At 37.3% G+C, this 23,477-nt stretch overlaps 1 protein-coding gene across 2 annotated transcripts; it reads left to right on the forward strand.

The window, feature by feature from the left end:
• Window positions 1-18,535: 18,535 nt before the first annotated feature.
• LOC127083892 (ergosterol biosynthetic protein 28) lies at window positions 18,536-21,266 on the forward strand. Of its 2 annotated transcripts, none has more exons than XM_051024249.1 (3): window positions 18,536-18,879; window positions 19,710-19,916; window positions 20,790-21,266. In XM_051024249.1, exons 1-3 carry the CDS (start codon window positions 18,765-18,767, stop codon window positions 20,867-20,869), a joined length of 402 nt encoding a protein of 133 aa, XP_050880206.1. In that variant the 5' UTR covers window positions 18,536-18,764; the 3' UTR covers window positions 20,870-21,266. The 2 variants fall into 2 exon arrangements, with proteins under 2 accessions (XP_050880206.1, XP_050880207.1); XM_051024250.1 differs by lacking the exon at window positions 20,790-21,266 and adding an exon at window positions 20,328-20,589.
• Window positions 21,267-23,477: the final 2,211 nt, after the last annotated feature.

Raw genomic sequence — 23,477 nt, forward strand, 5'->3', positions numbered from 1 at the left:
CCATGGTTCTTTCGACCATGGCTGCCAGATTATTATTGATCGGTGAATTCGCAAGTGCACGAATCGCGTCAAAGTAATATAAAAGAATATCGATCCCACAGAGACCAAATCGTCAATCTATCGATTACTATCGGTACGGTGTTTATCTAAGGCGGTATAATAGGGATATTGGTGTTTCAAAATAACGGTAAATAATAAATGCAGTGCAGATAAAGATAGGTCTGAATGTATATCATGTCAGTAAAGTGATGTTTTGATTGTCCAAATATAACTACTTATGAGGCAATATTTTCTACTCTTGAAAAGAATCCATTTAACAGGAATTGTCGCTTTCGCGTATTCAGAACTGAGTTTACCCTTAAATTAAGGCCTTTTATTGTCACTTATAAAAGGTGCACAGAATGCTAAAGTAGTAAACTTATTTTTAAGAAATAAGACTCATAAAATTAGTTGAAAAGTGATTTTGATTTGGAAAGTTTTACCCAAGGATTTTTCTGATTTTAAATCTATCAACGCGTCCGAAAACAGTTTCAAAAATAGTTTTTCCTTAAAGTGATAAAAGTTCCTAGTTAACTAAGCCAGGGTGCTTTCGCACTCCTTGAATAGTTAAAACTAACCAAGTTTGTTTTAGAAAAATCAAGTTAAAAATCAAAACAACCTTTAAAGTATTTCTACATATTCAATATGTGAAACATCTCTTTAACCGCGACCCTTACATTCTAACCTTTAAAAAATTTAGCCAGACATGGTAACACAAACAAACACAATGATATTGATCATGATGAAAAGTTGTTTTAGAATGTGAGGCGTAAAGAACGAGTAAAGCGTGTAAAATAAATAAAATAAAGCATAGACAGAAATTAAATTAAATAAAGCGAGACAGAAATTAAATAAAGTAAATCGTAGACAAAAATTAAATAAAATAAAGCAAGACAAAAAATAAATAAAGTAAAGCGTAGATAGAAATTAAATAAAGTAAAGCGAGATAGAAATTAAATAAAGTAAAGCGTGGACAGAAATTAAATAAAGTAAAGCGAGACAAGTAAATAAATAAAAGCGATAAATAAGAACCTGCTCCAAACGGAGGCTTTAAATCTGGTACAAGGAAAATAAACCTCCGACTCTGAAGATAAAGACGACAGCAACTCGAAGTGACCTAACTCAATCTCACTAAGGTGCGATAACCCCCCGATGTGACGGATTACCGCTTTTACAGATGAAGAATATATTCTTAGTGTTGTAAACTAAGTTGGATGATTTGAAAGTGAAATGGAACGAAATATTTATAGAGGACTTCAGCAACTTACAAAGACCATGGTGCCCTCCAACTTCTCCTTAGTGGGAACGTGATTTGCAAAGGTTGCGCCCGCCATCCCTTCATGGCGTCCGCCATGTGTGGAAATGGGAAAGATCATGGGAATATGGCGGTTACCTCATGGTTGAGGGCTGATGAGTCATGGCTTCTCCTATAGCGGTCACCATGTGCAACGCCATGTGTACAATATTTGCCGAAAAACTCTAATTTTAGGTCTTTTTGCTTAGTTTCTTCTAAAAGGTCCCGAATGAGCTAAATATATGAAAACAACATAAAAGAGAGCATAATACAAACAAAATGATAATAAAGTCCTAATAAACATGTGAAATCCAAGTCAAAAACACGGTATGAATCAGTGTGATCAAATTCTCTCACACTTAAACCTTTGCTTATCCTCAAGCAAAACTCTTTATAGTTTATGCAAGAAAAACAGTATCAACCAGAGTTAATTCAAGGCAAAAAGGCTTATAAGTTCATTCAAGGAATATATCGATAGGTACTAACGAATCGAACTAAGGATATTGTAGTGACACTTCCCACAAATGCGGTCATAGGCTTCGTTCCTATACAAATCAATCCACATTATCCCACCATACCTAGGCCTTCTTTTCGTTTTCTTAAAGTCCTTTTCATTCAGGTGCAATCACATTAAGCCCGTTATCTGTACACACTCATAGTAAAGTGACCGGTTAATGATTATGATCTTAAGCATGGGACTCTGGTACATAAGTTGGTGTAACCCTTTTATTTAACCCGATTTGCAGTTGTGGGGGATTGAATCGTAATCCACCCTACCAAGTTCAGCACCAGATACCTCTGAACCAACCAACAAATAGGCATATTATTTTTTTATTTTTCTAAGCATGGGGCTCTGGTACATAAGTTGGTGTAACCCCTTTATTTAACCCAATTTGTAGTTGTGGGGGATTGGATTGTAATCCACCCTACCAAGTTCAGCACCAGATATCTCTGAACCAACCAACAAATAGGTATATATATATATATATATATACATATATATATTTTTTTATTTTTCTTCTGCATGTTTCGCATATGTCTTTATTTTGCTGGGTTAAATGACCGTGTGAGAGTCACCTAGCCCGGATTTTCATACGATTTGAGAACAAAGCAGGAATTTTTGTGATCATTCACTTATTTTCATCGGTCCCCTACGTAAAGCATGCTTAAGCCGAAGCTGACTTCAAGGATAAACTACTTAAGGACTTATTTGGAACAAAAATTGGGGCCACAGCATATGGGGTATCGGGATCGACTCTTATAATCATGAAGCATGCGGTGTTAAGACAATACCGATTTTTAGAAAAAGTTTTCCCAAGTCTTTTACATCTTGTTATAAACCTATCTTATAGCCTGAATATTCAAGATGTACTGTTTTCTTTGCTCACAATTTTTTTGGTAAGGTTAAAGAAATGGGAGAAATACGGATACACTACACAGATGACTCGTCAAACACATGTTATTTTATTGAAAGGAAAAACAAACAACTAAAACAAACAAAACATACTAAAAATATAAAGGAAAGCGATAAAAAGCGATAAAAATAAAGGAAAGCGATAGAAATATCCTCCCACACTTAAATCGAACATTGTCCTCAATGTTCCAATATGAGATAGGGTAGGAGTAACCTGGAAGAGAGAGTGAGAGGACTATGGGTGATCACTGGTATCGTCACAGTCACCGCCCTGGCCAAGATGCCTGGGTCGACGACGTCTGCTGCGAGTTCTAAGCCCTTCCTGCAGCTGCTGAGAGCGACCTAAGAGAGACCCTTGGGTGGCCTCGATAAGTGCGAAATGACGCTCATTAGCTTGTTGATGGCGATGCTTCTCATTAGTGATCGTAAGTAAGGACTCAGTGATAGTCCGATGTGCTTGCTCACTATGCTGCTAGGAAGCTACCATAAAACTCATATTATCTGTCAGTTGTTGGTTTATGGTATTCAGAAGGGTGTCACGCTTTTCCTCATGATCCAGGTGCTCGCGCCACATCTCCTCGGTGATGTAGAAACCGGGAGTGGTACCTGCAAAATGGTTAGAGGAAGAAGGTGCAGTGTGTGTAGGTGATGCAGTAGGAATATCATGACCAGGTGACTGGTCGCGCGGGTCATACTCTTCATCGGTCCCTTGCTCATCGTCCATAGGAATGTTAGGTGGCAAAGGACCGGTAAAAGGTGGAGCATCAAGATCATACGTCCAGTTCCTTGCATGTCGCACATCTGTACGCTGAGAGAAAGGTAAAACAACATTGGGTACAGCTACACCATGTATCATGAGGTGAAAACCACCTGCTCGCTGCACCTTGCATAATTTCATATCTTTCAAAAAATTTAAGTTAATGGTGCGGTGAGGGAGTGGTTCCAAGGTGGCTAACTCAGCATTGAGATTTAACGCTCTAGCAATGGAAGTAATCAAACCACCGAAAGAGATGGTTCCTCCCTTTTTAAGAATGGCAGACATATGGGCCAACATAAAAGGAACATGATTGATCCTACGATTAGTGAGGCAACCCTATAAAAATAGCAACTCTCGGGCATTTACTTTGTTAGAATTCTCCCGACCAAATATAGTACATGCCAAAAGGTATCGAAAAATACGTATGGCCGGGTTATGAATATTAGAAGCTAAACTTCCTTCAAATGAAGTCACAGCCACATTTGATAATCTATTCCAAAAAGTAAATGCTTTGAGTGCCCACTCAGCATCTAAGGGTGTCTCACAGATGACACCCTCACCGTAAAGCATACCTAACAAACCCGCTAAGGCATCGGTAGTGTACTCGTATTCCACATTAAACATTCTAAAATAAACCGTACCTACCGTGCTAGTAGTGCCAAGGTAAACAATGTAAATTAGGGAACTCAAAAATTTCCTAGTTAGCCTATCATAGGTGGGTGCTTTACTAGCAAAAATATCGTGTAATCCTAAAGTATCAAGCATGTGTAAAACACTATGGTATGTTCCTAAAGTGTACAAACAATCCTCGTCGACATACCTGGTAGCGAGGATCTCCCGAGATTGTAATTTTTGCAAAATCTTGTTTTGTCGCTCTCCGGGTTTTCCTCCATGAAGAATGATGCTGTTGAACTCCATTCCGACCATTAATGGTGATTGAAGAGAAAAATGGGTATTTATGGAAAGGAAATGAAAAATGGAGTTTTAGTGGGTTTTTGGTGGAGAGATGGATGAGTGAAGTTTGGAAATGGTAATGGCTTGGAGTTAAAATGAGAAAGTTGGGATTTTTAGTGAACTTTGGTGGAGTTTGGAGGAGGAGAAAATGGGTTTGGAGAGGTTGAAGAAGGTGAAAATGGTGAAATTAGGGATTCTGTCCCGTTAAAGTTCAGACATTATGGGGCCCGCCATGAATCTTATGGCGCCCGCCATGTCTTCGGATTTGGTTGGGCTGGATTTGGTCATTGCTACTTGGGCCTCAACTTTTTGTCTTCATTTTTGTAAGAAGGGGGGTGCACATAGGTTTCTATGAATGCTGTTTTTTTTTATTTAAGCTTGACAAAACAAAATAAAATAAAACGAAATAAAATAAAATAAAATGGACATAAAAACATAATATATATATATATATGTGTGAAGAGTTAATAATAATTCACGAGTTCAGAGATCTTAGGAAAGATAAAGCAAACATAATGTCAAAGGAAATAATAAGAATAAGCATAAATAATAAACAACGGGAAAATAGGAAAATCAAACGGTATTTCTCGGTTGGTGACGGAATCAATGCTCGGGGTATAATGAAGTCTCCTCGACTTCGTATCCTCGAAGCTCTGCGATCTGGCGTCGGAGGTCGGCGATCTCATCATTCAGTATATCGGTTTCAGTGTCATGTGAGGCAACTGATACTTCGACCTGCAAAGCAACGTCAACAAGCTCCTGGAGAAGCTGGGATATCTCCATACGAAGCTTAACCAGTTCAGACTGCATGCTTGGACTCTGGATATTTGGATTGTTGGTGCGGACTTTGGTTCTGATAGGTGCGATTTTCGGCTCGTCTATTGTCTCTCCCTGCCCTTCTATGGCGTAGGCCCAGTTGGCCTGATCAATAACACAAGTTACCTGAGGGTCCAGTAAAATGAAGTAGTGAATAGTCTCACCCTCGATTAAGAGCCTGTATTGATCCAGTTGGAAAGAAGATCTCCTCATGAGGCCATGATCCAGACAGAAGTCAATATCCATCAAGTTGTAGCTGTAGTAAGACGTCAGGTGAGATAGTTTTCTATCAAGTCCCAGGGTTGAGGCTATATGAGTCACCGTGCTTCCCACGTGTATAGGGCTCACAGCGGAGCGAGCATTAAGATATAGACTCTCGATCAGGAAAGCTCCGCAATCTACCGGGCGTGACTGAGTGGTACAGTACATGAAGAAGATCTCTTCATCACTCACATGCGTATCAGGGTCACTCTTCCCCAGGAAGGTGTGGGCAATGATCATCTGAAAGTATCTAAAAGCAGAGTTGTGAATCTTGTTGGAGATTTGGATGGAAGGGTCAGGGCTACCTCCACACGTAATGTCACTCCAAAACTTCTCAACATCTCGGCTCAGGAAATAGCTCATGGGGAGCTCAAATGAAGCATCATAAGCAGTCTGAAATCCAAGTAAGTCACCGAAACGCTTGTGGTTGAAGGTGTATTCTTCCCCAAACAACCTGAAATTAATGTATCCACCATCACTAGCGTGACCAACATAGGGCTCGTAGGTCAACGAGCTCAAGAACTCCAAAGTCAGGTTCCTGTAAGTCACATGCATAGCATCAGTATATTCATCCCATTGCAACTGATTGCACAAATGCCTGACACTAGGCTCAATGCCTAATGCCTCCATGCAGCTCGAGTCGGGATATCTGGTGGGCAGCATTGGGCGCTGGGAAAGCATGGTGTGGCGCTGCTCTTGAATTGGGTCACGAAAGATTACTGGCATAGTGTCGCAATTTTCCATCCTGAAAAGTTAGATTAGAAATAGAGGACACCTGAAATCGCAAATATTATAACTGTTAGTCTCCACATAGATATACATATATATAAAACAAATAAAAATAGTAAAAGTAAAGCAAAGGAAAAGAAATCATGGGTTGCCTCCCATGCAGCGCTTGTTTAACGTCGTTAGCTTGACGATTCGAACTTTATATGTTAGAGATAGGAATTGGAGGGTCGATCAGAGTTTGGTCAGGGCATTCTGTGGGGATGTCACCTCCTTGATATTGCTTCAGTCTTTGTCCATTTACCACAAACAGATTACAGGAATTGTTTCGGATTTCAATTGCTCCTGATTTTAGGATTTTGGAAACCTCAAAGGGGCTTGTCCATCTCGAACGCAACTTACCTGGAAAAAGTCGTAATCTCGAATTAAAGAGGAGAACAGAGTCACCTATATTAAATTCCGTTTTCACAATCCTTTTGTCATGCCAAGCTTTGGTTCTTTCTTTGTATATAACGACATTCTCGTAAGCGTTCTGGCGGAGTTCCTCCAATTTGTGGATATCAAAGATTCACTTCTTGCCAGATGCTAGGTAATCCAAATTCAGGGTCTTGATGGCCCAATATGCCATGTGCTTGAGTTCAAAAGGTAAGTGGCATGACTTCCCGTAGACCAACTGGTATGGTGTAGTTCCAATAGGGGTTTTGTAAGCAGTTCTATAAGCCCACAGTGCTTCTGTTATCTTTTCAGACCAATCTTTTCTGGATATTTAAATAGTTTTCTCCAAGATCTGCTTAATCTCTCTGTTAGATACTTCCACTTGACCATTGGTCTGGGGATGATATGGTGTTGCTACTCTGTGTTTTACTCTATATTTCCTTAAGAGTTTATCAAATATCCTGGATATAAAATGTGATCCACCATCACTTATGACAAGTCGTGGTACTCCAAATCAGGGTAAAATATTATTCTTGAACATCTTGATGACTACTCTTGTGTCGTTGGTGGGTGCGCCTATAGATTATATCCATTTGGACACATAGTCAACGGCTACCAAAATGTACTTGTTTCCCAACGAACATGGAAAAGGTCCCATGAAATCTATACCCCAAACGTCAAATAATTCCACTTCTTGGATGTTCTTCAAAGGCATTTCGTCACGTCTTGAGATGTTTCCAGTGCACTGGCACCGGTCACATTGGACAATATAAGTATGGACATCACGCCATAGTGTTGGACAATAAAGACCAGCTTGAAGGATCTTAGCGTATGTCTTGGATGTGCTTGAATGTCCATCATAGGGCGAAGAGTGACAATGCTCTATGATATTTCTGACTTCTTCTTTCGGGACGCAACGTCGAAAGATGTTATCAGTTCCTCTTTTGAAAAGGAGTGGTTCGTCCCAATAGAAGTGTCTTATATCTTTAAAGAATTTCTTCTTCTATTGATAGTTGAGGTCAGGCGGTATGATATCAGCGACTAGATAGTTCATAAAATAAGCGTACCATGGTACTCTGCTAATTTCTGAAATCGTCCCAAAGTTGTCTCTATCAGGTTCAAGAGGAGCGGTATCTATCTTAGCTATCAGTCTGTCATAGGTGAAGTCATCATTTATAGGTAAATGGTCTGGCTTCAAATGCTCTAATCCGGAAAGATGGTCAGCAACTACGTTTTCTGTTCCTTTTTTGTCTCTAATATCTAAGTCGAATTCTTGTAGCAAAAGGATCCATCTGAGTAATCTAGGTTTTCGCATCCTTTTTGCTTAGAAGGTAACGGATAGCTGCATGGTCTGTATAGACTATAATCTTAGATCCTACAAGATAAGACCTAAATTTTATCGATTGCGAAAATTACAGCTAGGAGTTCCTTCTCTGTTGTTGTATAATTTAATTGAGCGACATCTAGGGTTCTACTAGTGTAATATATTACATGTAATTTCTTATCTTTTCTTTTCCCTAAAACAGTTCCTATAGCGAAATCGCTAGCATCACACATTATTTCGAAGGGTTTAGTCCAATCCGGAGGTTGTAAAATGGGTGCTGAAATTAGCGCTTTTTTTAACTGATTAAAGGCTTTGATGCATTTTTCATCGAAAATGAATTCAATGTCTTTCATCAGAAGGTCGGTCAGGGATTTTGTTATTTTAGAGAAATATTTGATGAAGCATCGGTAGAAACCGACGTGTCCAAGAAAACTATGGACTTCTCTAACTGTCTTAGGAGGGTTAAGGTTTTCTATAACTTCTATCTTTGCTTTGTCGACCTCAATGCCTCTTTCAGATATTATATGTCCTAACACTATGCCTTCTTTGACCATAAAGTGGAACTTCTCCCAGTTTAACACAAGGTTAACTTCTACGCATCTCTCTAGGATTTTCTCAAGGTTAATGAGGCAGTCTTCAAAGTCTAACCCACACACCGAGAAATCGTCCATAAATACTTCCATAATTCCGTCGAGATAATCTGCAAAGATTGACATCATACAATGTTGGAAAGTAGCTGGCGCATTACAGAGTCCAAAGCATTCGTCTGTAAGCAAACGTTCCGTAAGGACAGGTAAAGGTTGTTTTCTCTTGATCCTCGGAGTGTATGGGTATTTGGAAAAATCCAGAATATCCATCCAGATAACAAAAGTAAGAGTGTCTGGCGAGACGCTCAAGCATTTGATCTATGAATGGAAGAGGGAAATGGTCTTTCCTAGTTGCCTTATTGAGCTTCCTATAATCTATGCACATACGCCATCCGCCTTCTATGCGTTTAGCTACATGCTCGCCCTTCTCGTTCTGTGCGACTGTGATGCCTCCCTTTTTGGGTACCACATGTACAAGACTTACCCATTTACTATCAGATATCTGATAGATTATACCAGCTTCTAGCAGTTTAAGGACTTCCTTCTTTACAACCTCGCTCATTATAGGGTTGATTCGTCTCTGATATTCTCTGGAAGGTTTTGAATCTTCCTCCAGCGAGATCCTGTGCATACACATGGATGGGCTTATACCTTTTAAATCAGAGATGTTATACCCTAAAGAAGAGGGGTATCTTCTTAAAACATTCAAGAGTCGGTTTGTCTCGTCTTGGTTTAAGGTGAAACTAACTATTACTGGGCAGTTCATTTCTTTATCCAAAAACTCATATCTTAGGTTCTTGGGTAGTTCCTTAAGTTCTTGAGCTGGTTTTTGAAAATTTGGTGAAAGGTCTGGAGTAAGATCCAAACATTCGTTAGTGTGAGGTTCCATTTCCTCTAGCTCGTCATCCTTTTCATTCGGGTTTGAAAATGGTTCGATCACGGGTTCTTCTCGATCAAATTCTCTTATGCACTCATCTATTATATCGATTGCATAACATGCGTCTCCTAGAATTGGTGCCATCGGGAATTTTGAAAGAATGAACTCGATCTTTTCATCCCCTACTTCGAAAGTTAATTTTCCTCTTTAACATCTATTATAGCTCCGGCTGTTGATAAGAATGATCTACCTAAAAGGATAGGGATATCATCGTCTTTCTTGATATCCATGACCACAAAGTCGGTTGGGATATAAACTTGACCGATCCTAACTAGGATGTCTTCTAAAATGCCTACAGGATACTTAACAGACCTATCGACTAATTGGAGGGACATCTTAGTTGGTTGCAATTCTTCTAAGTTTAACCTTTTACATACAGCTAAGGGAATTAAACTCACACTAGCGCCTAAGTTTAGGAAATCTTTGTCGATCAGATGACTCCCTAAAATGCAAGGTATAGAAAAACTACCAGGGTCTTTCTCCTTTTTAGCAAGTTTATCCTCGGAAATAAAATTGCATTCCAAGGGTTTGGGATCGTCAAGCCTACGCTTGTTGGTTAAGATGTCTTTGAGAAATTTGGCGTAAGACAGAATTTGGGTGATGGTTTCGGTGAAAGGAATCTCTACATGAAGATTCTCTATTACTTTTATAAATTTTTGGTATTGGTTATTGATTTTGGTTTGTTTAAGTCTTTGCGGATATGGGATTGGTGGTTTGCACAGTGGTGGTGGTTTGTAAGTTTTATCCTTGGCTTCTCCTTCTTGGTCGGTTTGTTTTTCTGGTTCCACTGGTTCCTCTTCTTGGTTGGTAGGTAAATTTTCTTTAGAAATTTTGGACTCGCTCATTGCTGGGTTATAATGCCCTTCGTAAGCGGTCCCATTTCGTAACGAGATAGCGTTAGCTTGCCCTCGAGGGCTTGGTTGAGGTTGTCCAGGGAATTGGCCTCCAGGTGTAGTTTATGGGGCTTGGTTTTGTACTACCTGTGAGATCTGGGTTTCAAGCATCTTGTTGTGAGTGATTATCTGATCAACCTTGGTTCCTAATTGCGTTATCAATTCGTTTACGTGAATGTTCTGGTTTAGGAATTCTTTGTTTTGCTGAGTCTGGCCCGATATAAAGCTCTTCATGATCTTCTCAAGGTTAGACTTCTGGGGCACAACTTGCATAGGCTGACTTGGTTTTTGGGCTTGATATCCTTGCGGTCTCTGAGGTGCATGATTTTGGATAGGGTTCTGGTTTTTATAGGAGAAATTCGGGTGATTCTTCCATCCAGGGTTGTAGGTGTTTGAAAATGGGTTACCTTGGACGTAATTCACTTGGTCGGTGTTCAGGTCGTTCAAAAGGTTACACTCCGCCGATTCGTGTCCTTTAAATCCATAAAGTTCGCACTCTGTGTGGGCTACCGCTGTGGTGTTAGTGTTTGTAGACATATGTTCAATCCTAAGGGCTAAAGCGTCCATTTTCGCCTGCATCATGTCCATAGAGCTTATCTCATGTATTCCATCTTGGGTCTCCTTTTTCTCTATAGATGCTCGTTTAGTTCCCCATTGGTAATGGTTTTGGGCCATATCCTCAATTAGGTCACAAGCTTCAGGGTAAGGTTTGTTCATCAGCGCGCCACCTGCGGCAGCGTCGATGCTCATCTTGGTTTATAATGGAGTCCATTATAGAAGGTATGAACGATCAACCATTGTTCTAGGACATGGTGTGGACAGGCTCTTAATAGCTCTTTATATCTCTCCAAGCTTCAAAAAGCGATTCTCCTTGGTTTTGAGTAAATCTAGTTATTTGGTTTCGAAGAACATCAGTCTTACTAGGGGAAAAATATCTAGGAAGGAACACTCTCCTAAGGTCTTCCCAGGTAGTTATTGAATTAGCTGGAAGTGAATCTAACCATGAACGTGCTCTATCTCTGAGGGAGAAAGGAAATAATCTCAAACGGATCGCATCGGGTGAAGCACCGTTGGATTTAAAAGTGTCGGCCAGTTGGATAAAAACTTTTAAATGTTGATTTGGGTTCTCAGTAGTGAGACACACAAATTGGTTCTGTTGCACTAATTGCAACAAAGACGGTTTTAGTTCGAAATTGTTGGCAGGAATAAGGGGATTTACTATACTCGAACTAGGTTCCTTGTCAGAGGGTTGGGCAAATTCCTTAAGAGGTCTCCGGTCGCGATTCTCGTCCATAGCTTTCTTAATTCAGATGAGTAAGATGCGTGTACGAGTGTAACATTCGGGTTCCGCTAAAGGATCTACTAAATTTCCGGTACTACGGGTTCTTCGCATTTACCGGCTAATAATGCTTTAGTCTAGACGGTGTAACAACAGGGTACGAAATTTGACGAAGTTGGTCCCCGACAACGGCGCCAAAAACTTGATCGGTGAATTCGCAAGTGCACGAATCGCATCAAAGTAATATAAAAGAATATCGATCCCACAGAGACCAAATCGTCAATCTATCGATTACTATCGTTACGGTGTTTATCTAAGGCGGTATAATAGGGATATTGGTGTTTCAAAATAACGGTAAATAATAAATGCAGTGCAGATAAAGACAGGTTTGAATGTATATCACGTCAGTTAAGTGATGTTTTGATTGTCTAAATAGAACTACTTATGAGGCAATATTTTCTACTCTTGAAAAGAATCCATTTAACAGGAACTGTTGCTTTCGCGTATTCAGAACCGAGTTTACCCTTAAATTAAGGCCTTTTATTGTCACTTATAAAAGGTGCGCAGAACGCTAAAGTAGTAAACTTATTTTTAAGAAATAAGACTCATAACCTTAGTTGAAAAGTGATTTTGATTTGGAAAGTTTTACCCAAGAATTTTTCTGATTTTAAATCTATCAACGCGTCCGAAAACAGTTTCAAAAAATAGTTTTTCATTAAAGTGATAAAAATTCCTAGTTAACTAAGCCAGGGTGCTTTCGCACTCCTTGAATAGTTAAAACTAACCAAGTTTGTTTTAGAAAACTCAAGTTAAAAATCAAAACAACCTTTAAAGTATTTCTACAGATTCAATATGTGAAACATCTCTTTAACTGCGATCCTTACATTCTAACCTTTAAAAGATTTAGCCATACATGGTAACACAAACAAACACAATGATATTGATCAGGATGAAAAGTTATTTTAGAATGTGAGGCGTAAAGAACGAGTAAAGCGTGTAAAATAAATAAAATAAAGCGTAGACAAAAATTAAATAAAATAAAGCAAGACAGAAATTAAATAAAGTAAAGCGTAAACAGAAATTAAATAAAATAAAGCGAGACAGAAATTAAATAAAGTAAAGCGTAGACAGAAATTAAATAAAGTAAAGCGAGACAGAAATTAAATAAAGTAAAGTGTAGACATAAATTAAATAAAGTAAAACGAGACAAGTAAATAAATAAAAGTGATAAATAAGAACCTGCTCCAAACGGAGGCTTTAAATATGGTACAAGGAAAATAAACCTCCGACTCTGAAGATAAAGACGACAACAACTCGAAGTGACCCAACTCAATCTCACTAAGGTGCGATAACCCCCAGATTTGACGGATTACCGCTTTTACAGATGAAGAATATAGTCTTAATGTTGTAAACTAAGTTGGATGATTTAAAAGTGAAATGGAACAAACTATTTATAGAGGATTTCAGCAGCTTGCAAAGACCATCGTGCCCTCCAACTTCTCCTTAGTGGGAACGTGATTTGCAAAGGTGGCGCCCGCCATCCCTTCATGGCGCCCGCCATGTGTGGAAATGGGAAAGATCATGGGAATGTGGTGGTTACCTCCTGGTTGAGGGTTGATGAGTCACGGCTTCTCCTATAGCAGCCGCCATGTGCAACGCCATGTGTACAATATTTGCCGAAAAACCCTAATTTTAGGTCTTTTTGCTTCATTTCTTCTAAAAGGTCCCGAATGATCTAAATATATGAAAGCAACATAAAAGAGAGCATAATACAAACAAAATGATAATAAAGTCGTAATAAACATGTGAAATCTGAGTCAAAAACACGGTGTGAATCAGTGTGATCAATTATCTGCTGCCATATCTTCTTGTCGCATTTGTTGTACGGTTTTCTCCTTGGTTATTCTTCTATTGGGACTCGTGGTTGGTTTCTATGGGGTTAGACCCTATTTTGTTCGACCGTTCCTCCCAGGTTTGCCACGTTCTCCTTGGGTGTGTCTCTTTAGTTTGTCGAACTTGGTTAATGGTGATATCCTTCTCGAAGGTTACCCATTGGTTTTCTCCCATATACTCTCTATGTGAATGTCGGGGAGGCTGAGGCACACCAAAGAAGTTCGCCAGGCGCGTCATCTGTGTTGACATTTGTTGGTTGGCCTAGGTAGTATTTTGGATTAGAGGATTAAGGGTTGTCCCCATAGTTTGGGCGAACATCTGGACCATGTCATGGTTAATCTTATCCATTTGTTGTCTAATGCCTGCAACAGAGTTATTCGTCAAGTTTGGCACACGGGTAGAATATCTCATCCTAAAGGCTGTCTATTTTGACCCATGTTTACCCCAGAACCTGATCCTTGTAACGGTGAAGTCATCACCGGTTCTGAAAATACTGGAGGGGCTCTTTGTAGGTTTGCCATCATCAAAGTTGGCATTCCGTAGGATTGATCTCGGCCACTTAACAAAATCGAAAACGCAGGAGGAATAAAAGGTCTAAACACAGAAGTCCCTATTGGTGGGGGAGTTTGTGGAGGGCCCCTTAGCCCAATAAAATTCAGGATAGGCTCAGTGTGGGCAATCGAATGCGTAGGCATCGAACTTTCCATTGACGTTATAGGTTCAGAAACGGTTGCTAGAACCGTTGGTCCCCCCGTCGAAGAAACTGAGGGTGGTTCTCCATTATTAGTTGACATACTCTGAGGGTTTGCACTATTTGGCTGGTTTGAATTTGCCATTCCCCTCGTGTATCTTCCCCTTTGTCTATCTTCGTTGGTGGTGATTACTTTACCACTTCTTAATAACATACAACAAACTTTTCAAAAAGGAGAAAGATGATTGAACGACAAGAACTAATAAAATGAAGAAAATTCTCTTGTTTCTTTTTCAAAACAGTTAGCATTGTCCCACCAGGTGTACCAATTTGTTTACCATGAAAATTGGTAAGCAACCGCTGATCTTCCAAATTAAAATATTTTGGTTACTTATAGGATCGATCAGATTGATCCTAGGACATGTGCTAATTGTTTTTAGGGGGAAGTATGATGAATGATAAACATTTCGACATTGTTCATACTTAAAATAACTTGTTAAAGAATATAAAGGAAAAAATAACGCAAAAAAACAAGGAAAATGTTGGAAAGTAAATGGCGACGAAGATAAATTTCTGAAAAGAAAAGATTTATTAAATTGCTTTAAGTAAAAACATGGTGCAACATCAAACGTACATTTTCTCAATTTACACTTTCTCTACACAATAGATACTTTGGGTAAGTTGATGAATTTGTACACACTTGAACACCCTTATCCTAACACTAAGACCTCCTATTTATACCAATCTAAATAACTGCTTCCAATGACCTATTCACCAGATTGAGACAAGTGGCACTCTGCATGTGTGTAACTGCCAACTATGCCCCACGTATATCCTTAGCAGTTAGATAAGAACAAATAATTCCCTCCCTTATTTGAATTCAAATCCTCTGTCGAACTACCACCAGTGACTCTTCTGTCGAAAACATCTCCATCCACACAGTATCTTTACTCTTGCATCAAGGTATCTTTGATTGGAATTTTAAAATGTATAGTTTTATCGAAACACTCAATTTCTTCATAGGAAGATTTATTTCCTTAATTAATTCCCTTAATCCACATTAGGCATCGAAATTGGGAGCTAACACCATGATGGATCGCTTGAAAGTTGCCCCCTCACAGCTTCATCCCAAAGCTTGGGCTTATATGAAGGTGTTTCAACTTTACGTCGAGCATAAGTCTTAGAAACCTTCTATGAAGCTCTTTTTTAATCTATTTTCCGTGGCCCATACTTCTCAAGATAGTACTCGGTATCAGGGGTTGGTTTACCTATGCCCTCAGGTACCTTAGTTCACCCTTTTCACCACTGATTGTGGTAATTTTCTTAAATGTTTCATGTTGGTGAAACCTGTGACCTCTGGGGATCATTATGCTTTTTGTTTGTCTTCACACCAGTGGGATGCACCCTCTCTTACAAGAGATACTTCTTAAAGTACTTGTCTATAGCTCATTCTTGTCAGCCTCTTTCTTCTTACCATTTCGGACTACGTCCTTTGTCCCCCGAAAAGGTGAAAATGAAAGAAAAATTGTGCTTTAGATATCAAAGGCTCGATTGTGAAAGGGGTTTGGCCCCGACGAGGTACTCCATTCTCAGCAAAGGAAGAAGCGTATTGATTCATATGCGATTATCCATGCCACTGATCATGCCGAGAGGCAAAAATTCTTTGGTGAGTTTGGGGATATGAGGTGTTTTTTTAATAGTGTTACTCGCGCCTTGTAGATAACATGGAATAGTTGCAAAAGGCTCTTGCGCTCGCCTAAGATCGAGGTCTTATGACTAGCTTGTCTGTCCGGATACCAGTGGCTCATATTATTGCTTCTACTCTAAACCTGGGGGTCCAAGTGTCAGTTATAGTTATGGCTCTGGAATTAACTATGACTACCACCCCAGATACAACTCGTGAGGTAGAATAGTTGACTACTACGACAGCTGGATTATCTACTCATGATCCTTCATCGTCCCCCTCTCCTATCAAGAAAACTCGGGGTAATAGCCTATTCACTTATGTTGGAGAAGGTTCTTTCAAACGAGATCACTTATTAGAGGGTACCAAGCAGAAGGCTCTTACTCCTTTCTTCCAACTTCCTACCATTCTTCCGTCCCGGTTTCCTAGCTATGTTTCGCGTTTTGCAAAGATGTGATGGTCATCACCTTCACGAGGGGCCAACCATCAATGCGCTAAGGAAGACGTCCCTTGGGGACGTGCTAACGAGTGTCAGCGAGGTAACAAACATACCGTTAGAGCCTCAGAGATGGGCTCCCTTGCCCATGCGTCAGTGTGATGACGGGCAATTGAGGGGGGACAATGGCGGGTGGGCGTGACAACTGTCATGCCTGAAGGGCTAACCAGTAGCCCTTGTTTTGACCGATTTTGGGTCATTTTACTCAATTTTTTGAGTGGTTTATGTTTTCAATGGTTGTTTGATGAGAAATTGTATATTTTTAATTATTGTGTTAAATTTATGATGAATGCCTCATGAAGAGGAAAAATGTTGAGTTTATGCTGAGATGTTTCGGTTAAGTGGAACCATTAATGTGAGCTTGCATTGACAATGATTTATGCTTAGTTTTAGGTTTGAGAGGAACTAGTGACGAGTATTGGAGTTGGAGGTTGAGACGAACATTACATTTAATTGTGTAGCATTCATGCATCATGTATATCAAAGATAGGTAGGACTTCGGTCCAGTGACGAGTAGGACTTCAGTCAAGTGACGAGTTAGGACTTCGGTCTAGTGATGAGTGAGATGATTCAGTAACACACCTCTTAATATCCGAATTTTGGTACCACATGCATTGAAGTATATGAGATGAATACATTACATACATAATTGCATTTGTGAATGATTATTGTTGTGGATGGATCATATGATTGATTATTTATGCCAATTGCATTATCCTTGCTATTTTATGTTTCATTAACATATGTGAATGTATTCTCACCTCGTATTTATTTATGTGTTGTTCTTTACGCATGTGGTATAGATACTCATGTACAAATTGATGAGCTTTAGTTGTTGCTTGTATTGGAAGATGACATAGTTGACCTTCTTCATTTTTTATCTATTTGCGTTGTTTAGTTTTCTGAGTGTCGCTCTGATAGTGTAACATTGGGTTGGGAACACCTTATCCTATTTTTTTGCGAGTTGTTGAATTAACTATTTTATGATTTAATGAAGTTGATTTCTATTTATGAGACAATTGAGCTTGTGTTGAAGATTAATTTCCGCTGCTATTGTGATTTGAGAATGTTATGCTGAGAAATATGGCACCCTTTTTGAGTATTTTATTCCACGTGTTTTATAAATTAAGTGTTTGAGGTTTAGGTTGTTACATCTAGGGCTGACAATGAACCGAACCAACTCGAATATAGTTCAAAACTCGATTCGACAATTAAATCGTTGAACTAGGTTCATGAACCAAATGATCCGAGTATGAGTAAAAACCTAAGTTTGTTAACTAAATGAGCTGAACTAGAACCATCCATAGTCAACTCGATTATATATGAGAATGATTATATTGTCTTTAAGAGAAGGTTTAAAGATGTACTCCAAATTTTAACCCTATTTTTTTTAATCAAACGAATATAAAAATAGTTTATATTTTCAACATCATATAAATTATATTTTTATAAGAAAATAATTTAAAAATCATCATGTGTTTTCTAATTAAAAAAAATCTTCAAACTATATTTAAGAAAATTAAATATCTATTCTAAATTTTTTTAATTTAAACAATATATTTTTTAAGAAAATCTACATCACATAAAATATTTTTAAATAAAAAAAATATATTTTTAATTATTTTAAACTATCTTTAAGAAAATAATGTTTTTTTAAAAAATTGTAGTATATATCTTTTATATTATTTTTAGAATTTATTTTAATTAATTTAGATTTAAGGATTTAAATATGTAATATTTATTATTCTTATAATTTTTATTTTATTTTAATATATTTTTAAATATTAAATATATATATATATATATATATATATATGTATATATATATATGTATATATATATATATATATGTATATATATATATATGTATATATATATATATGTATATATATATATATATGTATATATATATATATATATATATATATATATATATATATATATATATATATATATATATATATATATATATATATATATATATATATATATATATATATATATATATATATATATATATATATATATATATATATATATATATCTTAATTTTATAAATCAAACTATTCAAATTTAGTAAATTGAAGTAAAATTATTCGTGACTTATAATGAGTCGAATTCAAATTTAGAAAAATTTATGTCAAATGTTTAATTCTTAACAAATCAAGCCATGGATTCAACTCACTAATTTCTAATCTAATTATTGCACTGGGACTCTGTGGAGCTAAACCCCTCAACACAACCACAGTAAATTTGTGGGAAGAGTGAGGAGAAGAAAAAAAGAATGAAGGCGTTAGGATGGTGGCTGATAGTGGTTGGGACTCTTCGATTAGCCTCCGTCTGGTTCGGTTTCTTCGACATTTGGGCACTTCGACTCGCCGTCTTCTCTCAAACTGCCAGTATGTACTCTTTCTTTCATTCATTCACGCATTTCAATGGTAGATTCTGTTTCTAGAGTCGGTTACGCTTGCTTCTTGTTTCAGCATCTAGAGTTATTGTAATGACCCACACAATTGATATATCCACCCAATGTATGAGAATATCAGATCTCATAGATCCCAATGCACTCTAAAATCTTTTGGATTCAGATTATTAGGAGAAACAATGAATCTGCTCCTTGTTTCACTCTCTAAATCTTCTGATAAATGTTTTGATTATTGGGTTGAACATGAATATGATTCGAACATCACATGTGTTGATTGATATAGAAAATGTACTACTGCAATATGTTACCTCCAAAATATGCAGTGAAATGTGTTGAAAATTTAGAATTTGAATCCTTTTTTCTCTTGCTGGAAGAAGCAAATGCTTATGCAATACTTGTATATGCAAAGACAGAATTGATTAAAACAAAATGAGCATTTATCTTTCATGGTTTGCTTGATTTTTTGGGTAATAGTGTAAAATCAAGCCACGTCAAAATCGGCTAAACTATTGGTAATAGAATAAAATCAAGAATTACCATCGTCCTTTTCGGCCACACCACCAAAACTTGCGACATATGGCATTGAATTTACCTCAGATCATCATTCTGTGATGAGAATACTGCTTTTTACTTTTAAAATTTCAACAATAATGCAAGAACACAATAACAAATTCACAATGGTTTTACCAAGTTGTTTTGCTTCATTTCTATTATGAGCTTTCAAGCTAGAGTATAATTTCAAACATTATTCTACTATGCATTGCAGAATTATGGGAACTGATAAGAGTTTATCATTTGTTGCAGTGACTGAAGTTCATGGACGCACATTTGGAACGTGGACACTGTTGACCTGCACCCTCTGCTATATCTGTGCATTCAACCTTGATAATAAACCTATTTACCTTGCTACTTTATTGTCATTCGTCTATGCGTTTGGTCATTTCGTGACCGAATACCTAATTTATCAAACAATGGCGATTTCGAATCTCACTACAGTCGGCATATTTGCAGGTATGATGAATATTATTCTTGTGTCCCACCAATTTAACTTAAATTACAATACTACTTTAATTTTAAACCAAATCACTGCCTTTTATTTGCCTCCAAACATGTTTTTGTATCATCAAGTTTATTGTTCATCTCACTTTTCGTTAATGTCCATAAACATGAATCACATTAAGTTTGACTCATTTTTAAATAAAATCACTTCATTCAAAATCAATATTCAATCCCAAATTTAATATATGCGGAACTGTTCAACTGTCTTCTTGAGTTCTTTTAGGAATTATTTGCTACTTTATACCTTCCAGCCCATTATTATTCTGGAACTTCCTTCACTTATCATTGCTCTCTAATTTCAGCATCATTTTCTCATTGATCCACCACATTTTAATATCTAACCTAATCTCATGTTAATAATAGGAACGTCAATAGTATGGATGCTATTGCAATGGAATGCACACCTGAAAGTTCACTCGAAGCCTTCTAATAGAAAGCATTAGCAATTTAACTTAAATTACAATACTACTTTAATTTTAAACCAAATCACTGCCTTTTATTTGCCTCCAAACATGTTTTTGTATCATCAAGTTTATTGTTCATCTCACTTTTCGTTAATGTCCATAAACATGAATCACATTAAGTTTGACTCATTTTTAAATAAAATCACTTCATTCAAAATCAATATTCAATCCCAAATTTAATATATGCGGAACTGTTCAACTGTCTTCTTGAGTTCTTTTAGGAATTATTTGCTACTTTATACCTTCCAGCCCATTATTATTCTGGAACTTCCTTCACTTATCATTGCTCTCTAATTTCAGCATCATTTTCTCATTGATCCACCACATTTTAATATCTAACCTAATCTCATGTTAATAATAGGAACGTCAATAGTATGGATGCTATTGCAATGGAATGCACACCTGAAAGTTCACTCGAAGCCTTCTAATAGAAAGCATTAGCAAGCAAAATGTCATGAGATGAACATGTGATGTGTTTGGTTCTACATTAGACTCTGTGCATGTTTGAATTTACAGTGAGTCTCACACAATCAGAGTCATTGTCATTATGCAAAAACTCTAGAGTGTAACTTTTACAAAACTTCGGTTGCAAATATGTGATACCAAACACCCAGTCTGTTAGGAAATCAAAGAGATGTGTCTCTAATACCTCAGCGATGTCCATTTACTTCACTTTAAGAGTAACTTCAATTCGGTAAAACTTTTGTATAAAGTCAGTAGGTTTATCCATTCAAAAAACAGTTCATTTGTGGATTGGCATGAACAATGAGATACCCAGTATTAAGAATTGAGCGATTTATTAAAATAAGCACTTTGTGGAGTAGTGTTTCAATGATCATGTTCAATTTGCACATATTGTTTCAGCGGAACGTCTCGATGTAACACTTATCTTACTTTTTTGTAAGACATTATAGGATCGGTTAGTGCGTGAGACATTTTTAGTGAGGAGAGAAAGAGAGAGAATGGAGAATAAGGATTGTTATTATTGAATGTTATTATTGATATGAAAACAGAATTACAAATGCATATATATATATATATATATATATATATATATATATATATATATATATATATATATATATATATATATATATATATATATATATATATATATATATATATATATATATATATATATATATATATATACATACAAGTAACTAACTTCCAAGCCAAGTAACTAATTTGGGTCTTGGTTTGGATTACACAACTTGGATTATATCTCAACATACCCCCTTATAATCCAAGTTACTAAGCACTAGCTAATCATAATCGATCTGAACTATTCCTAATTTCTTTCTCAAAGTTATGAATTTGTTGATCTTCATTCTTTTGGTAAAAATGTCAGTCAATTGTTCTTCACTTAAGTAATGTCTCACTTCAAGTTCACATTGATTTACCTTCTTCCTTAAGAAGTGAAATCTAGCTTCGATGTGTTTACTCCTTCCATGTGGAACTAGATTCTTTCCAAGATTAATGGTTGACTTGTTGTCGATCTGCAGCACCAGAGATTTCCTCACTTCGACATCCATCACTTCCAACACAGATCTGATCCAAATTGCTTATCAAACAACATATGATCCTGCTATATATTCAGCCTCACATGATGATAGTGCCAACACAAATTGCTTTCTCGGGCACCATGGGATTGTGACACTAAATAGTTGAAAGAAATAACCAGTTGTGCTTCTTCGATATTCCTTATCTCCACACCAATCATCATATGAATAACAAGTAATCTCAACTTCTTTGCTTTCAGAATCTCGTAGGAATAAAATTTCATAGTTTGTCGATCCTTTTAAGTATCTAAGGATTCTTCTTATAGCCTTCATGCGTGACGCCCTTAGTTCACTCATGTATCTGCTAGCTAATTCGATTGGGAAACCTATATCAGGTCGACTGTTGCACACATATCTCAAAGATCCGACAATTTATTTGAACAAAGTGACATCGACTTTGTCTTCCTCTCTATGCTTCCCCAACTTCAAATTTGGTTCGACAGGTGAGGATGCATGATTCAAGTCTTCCATCATGAATCTCTCGAGTATCTCTTTGACATACTTTCTTTGCTGTAACACGATACCTTGCTTCGACATTTGAAATTCCATGCCTAGGAAGTACGACAACTTTCCTAAATCTGACATTTGAAATTCATTCTTCATCAGCTCTTTGAACTTCGAAAAATTCTCCAAGCCATTTCCAGTTACTAACAATTCAATGACATATAAGCATATGATTGTTATGTCTTGTCCCACAACCTGAACATAGTCACCATACTCCGATTTGCATTTGATAAATTCCAATTTAACCAAGTATGAATCAATCTTCTTGCTCCATGCCCTAGGTGCCTGCTTGAGGCCATAAAGCGCTTTGTGCAACCTGTATACTTTCCTTGCTTCCTCCTGTATCACAAACCCAGGAGGTTGTATGACATATACTTCTTCATCTAGAGGACCCTTCAAAAATAATGATTTCACATCTAAATGAAATATTGATCAACCTTGATTGCATGCCAAGACGACTACTAGCCGAACAATCTTCAATCTCACTATTGATGCGTATACTTTAGAGTATTCGACTCCTGCTCTCTAAAGAAAACCTCAAGCTATCAATCTCGCCTTATGTCTTGCTATCGACCCATCAACATTGTGCTTCAACTTGAACGCCCACTTCACTTCGATAGCTTTTGTATGTGCTCGAAATTCGACTAACTTCCATGTGTTGTTTCTTTCGATTGCTTGTAACTCTTCGACCATAGATGACTTCCAATGTTTATCATTTAAGACTTCGCTGATTGGTTCAACACCTGCAAGTAAGGCGAAATGAACTAACTCTCCATCTGGCGTGACTTCATCATCATCATTCACTTCATAATATTGAAGTCTTGCTAGTCGAATTCTAGTTCTTTGAGGTCTTTGACTAATACTACCTACACCATCTTCGACTTTGATTGTGTCAGCATGTCAGCAACTGCTTCGATTTCAACTAGAATATCGACAATATCTTCGCCTTCGACGTCATCACTTGCTTCTTCGAAATCATAGCT

This window comes from Lathyrus oleraceus, chromosome 5, assembly GCF_024323335.1.
Source record: "Lathyrus oleraceus cultivar Zhongwan6 chromosome 5, CAAS_Psat_ZW6_1.0, whole genome shotgun sequence".
Lineage (NCBI taxonomy): Eukaryota > Viridiplantae > Streptophyta > Magnoliopsida > Fabales > Fabaceae > Lathyrus > Lathyrus oleraceus.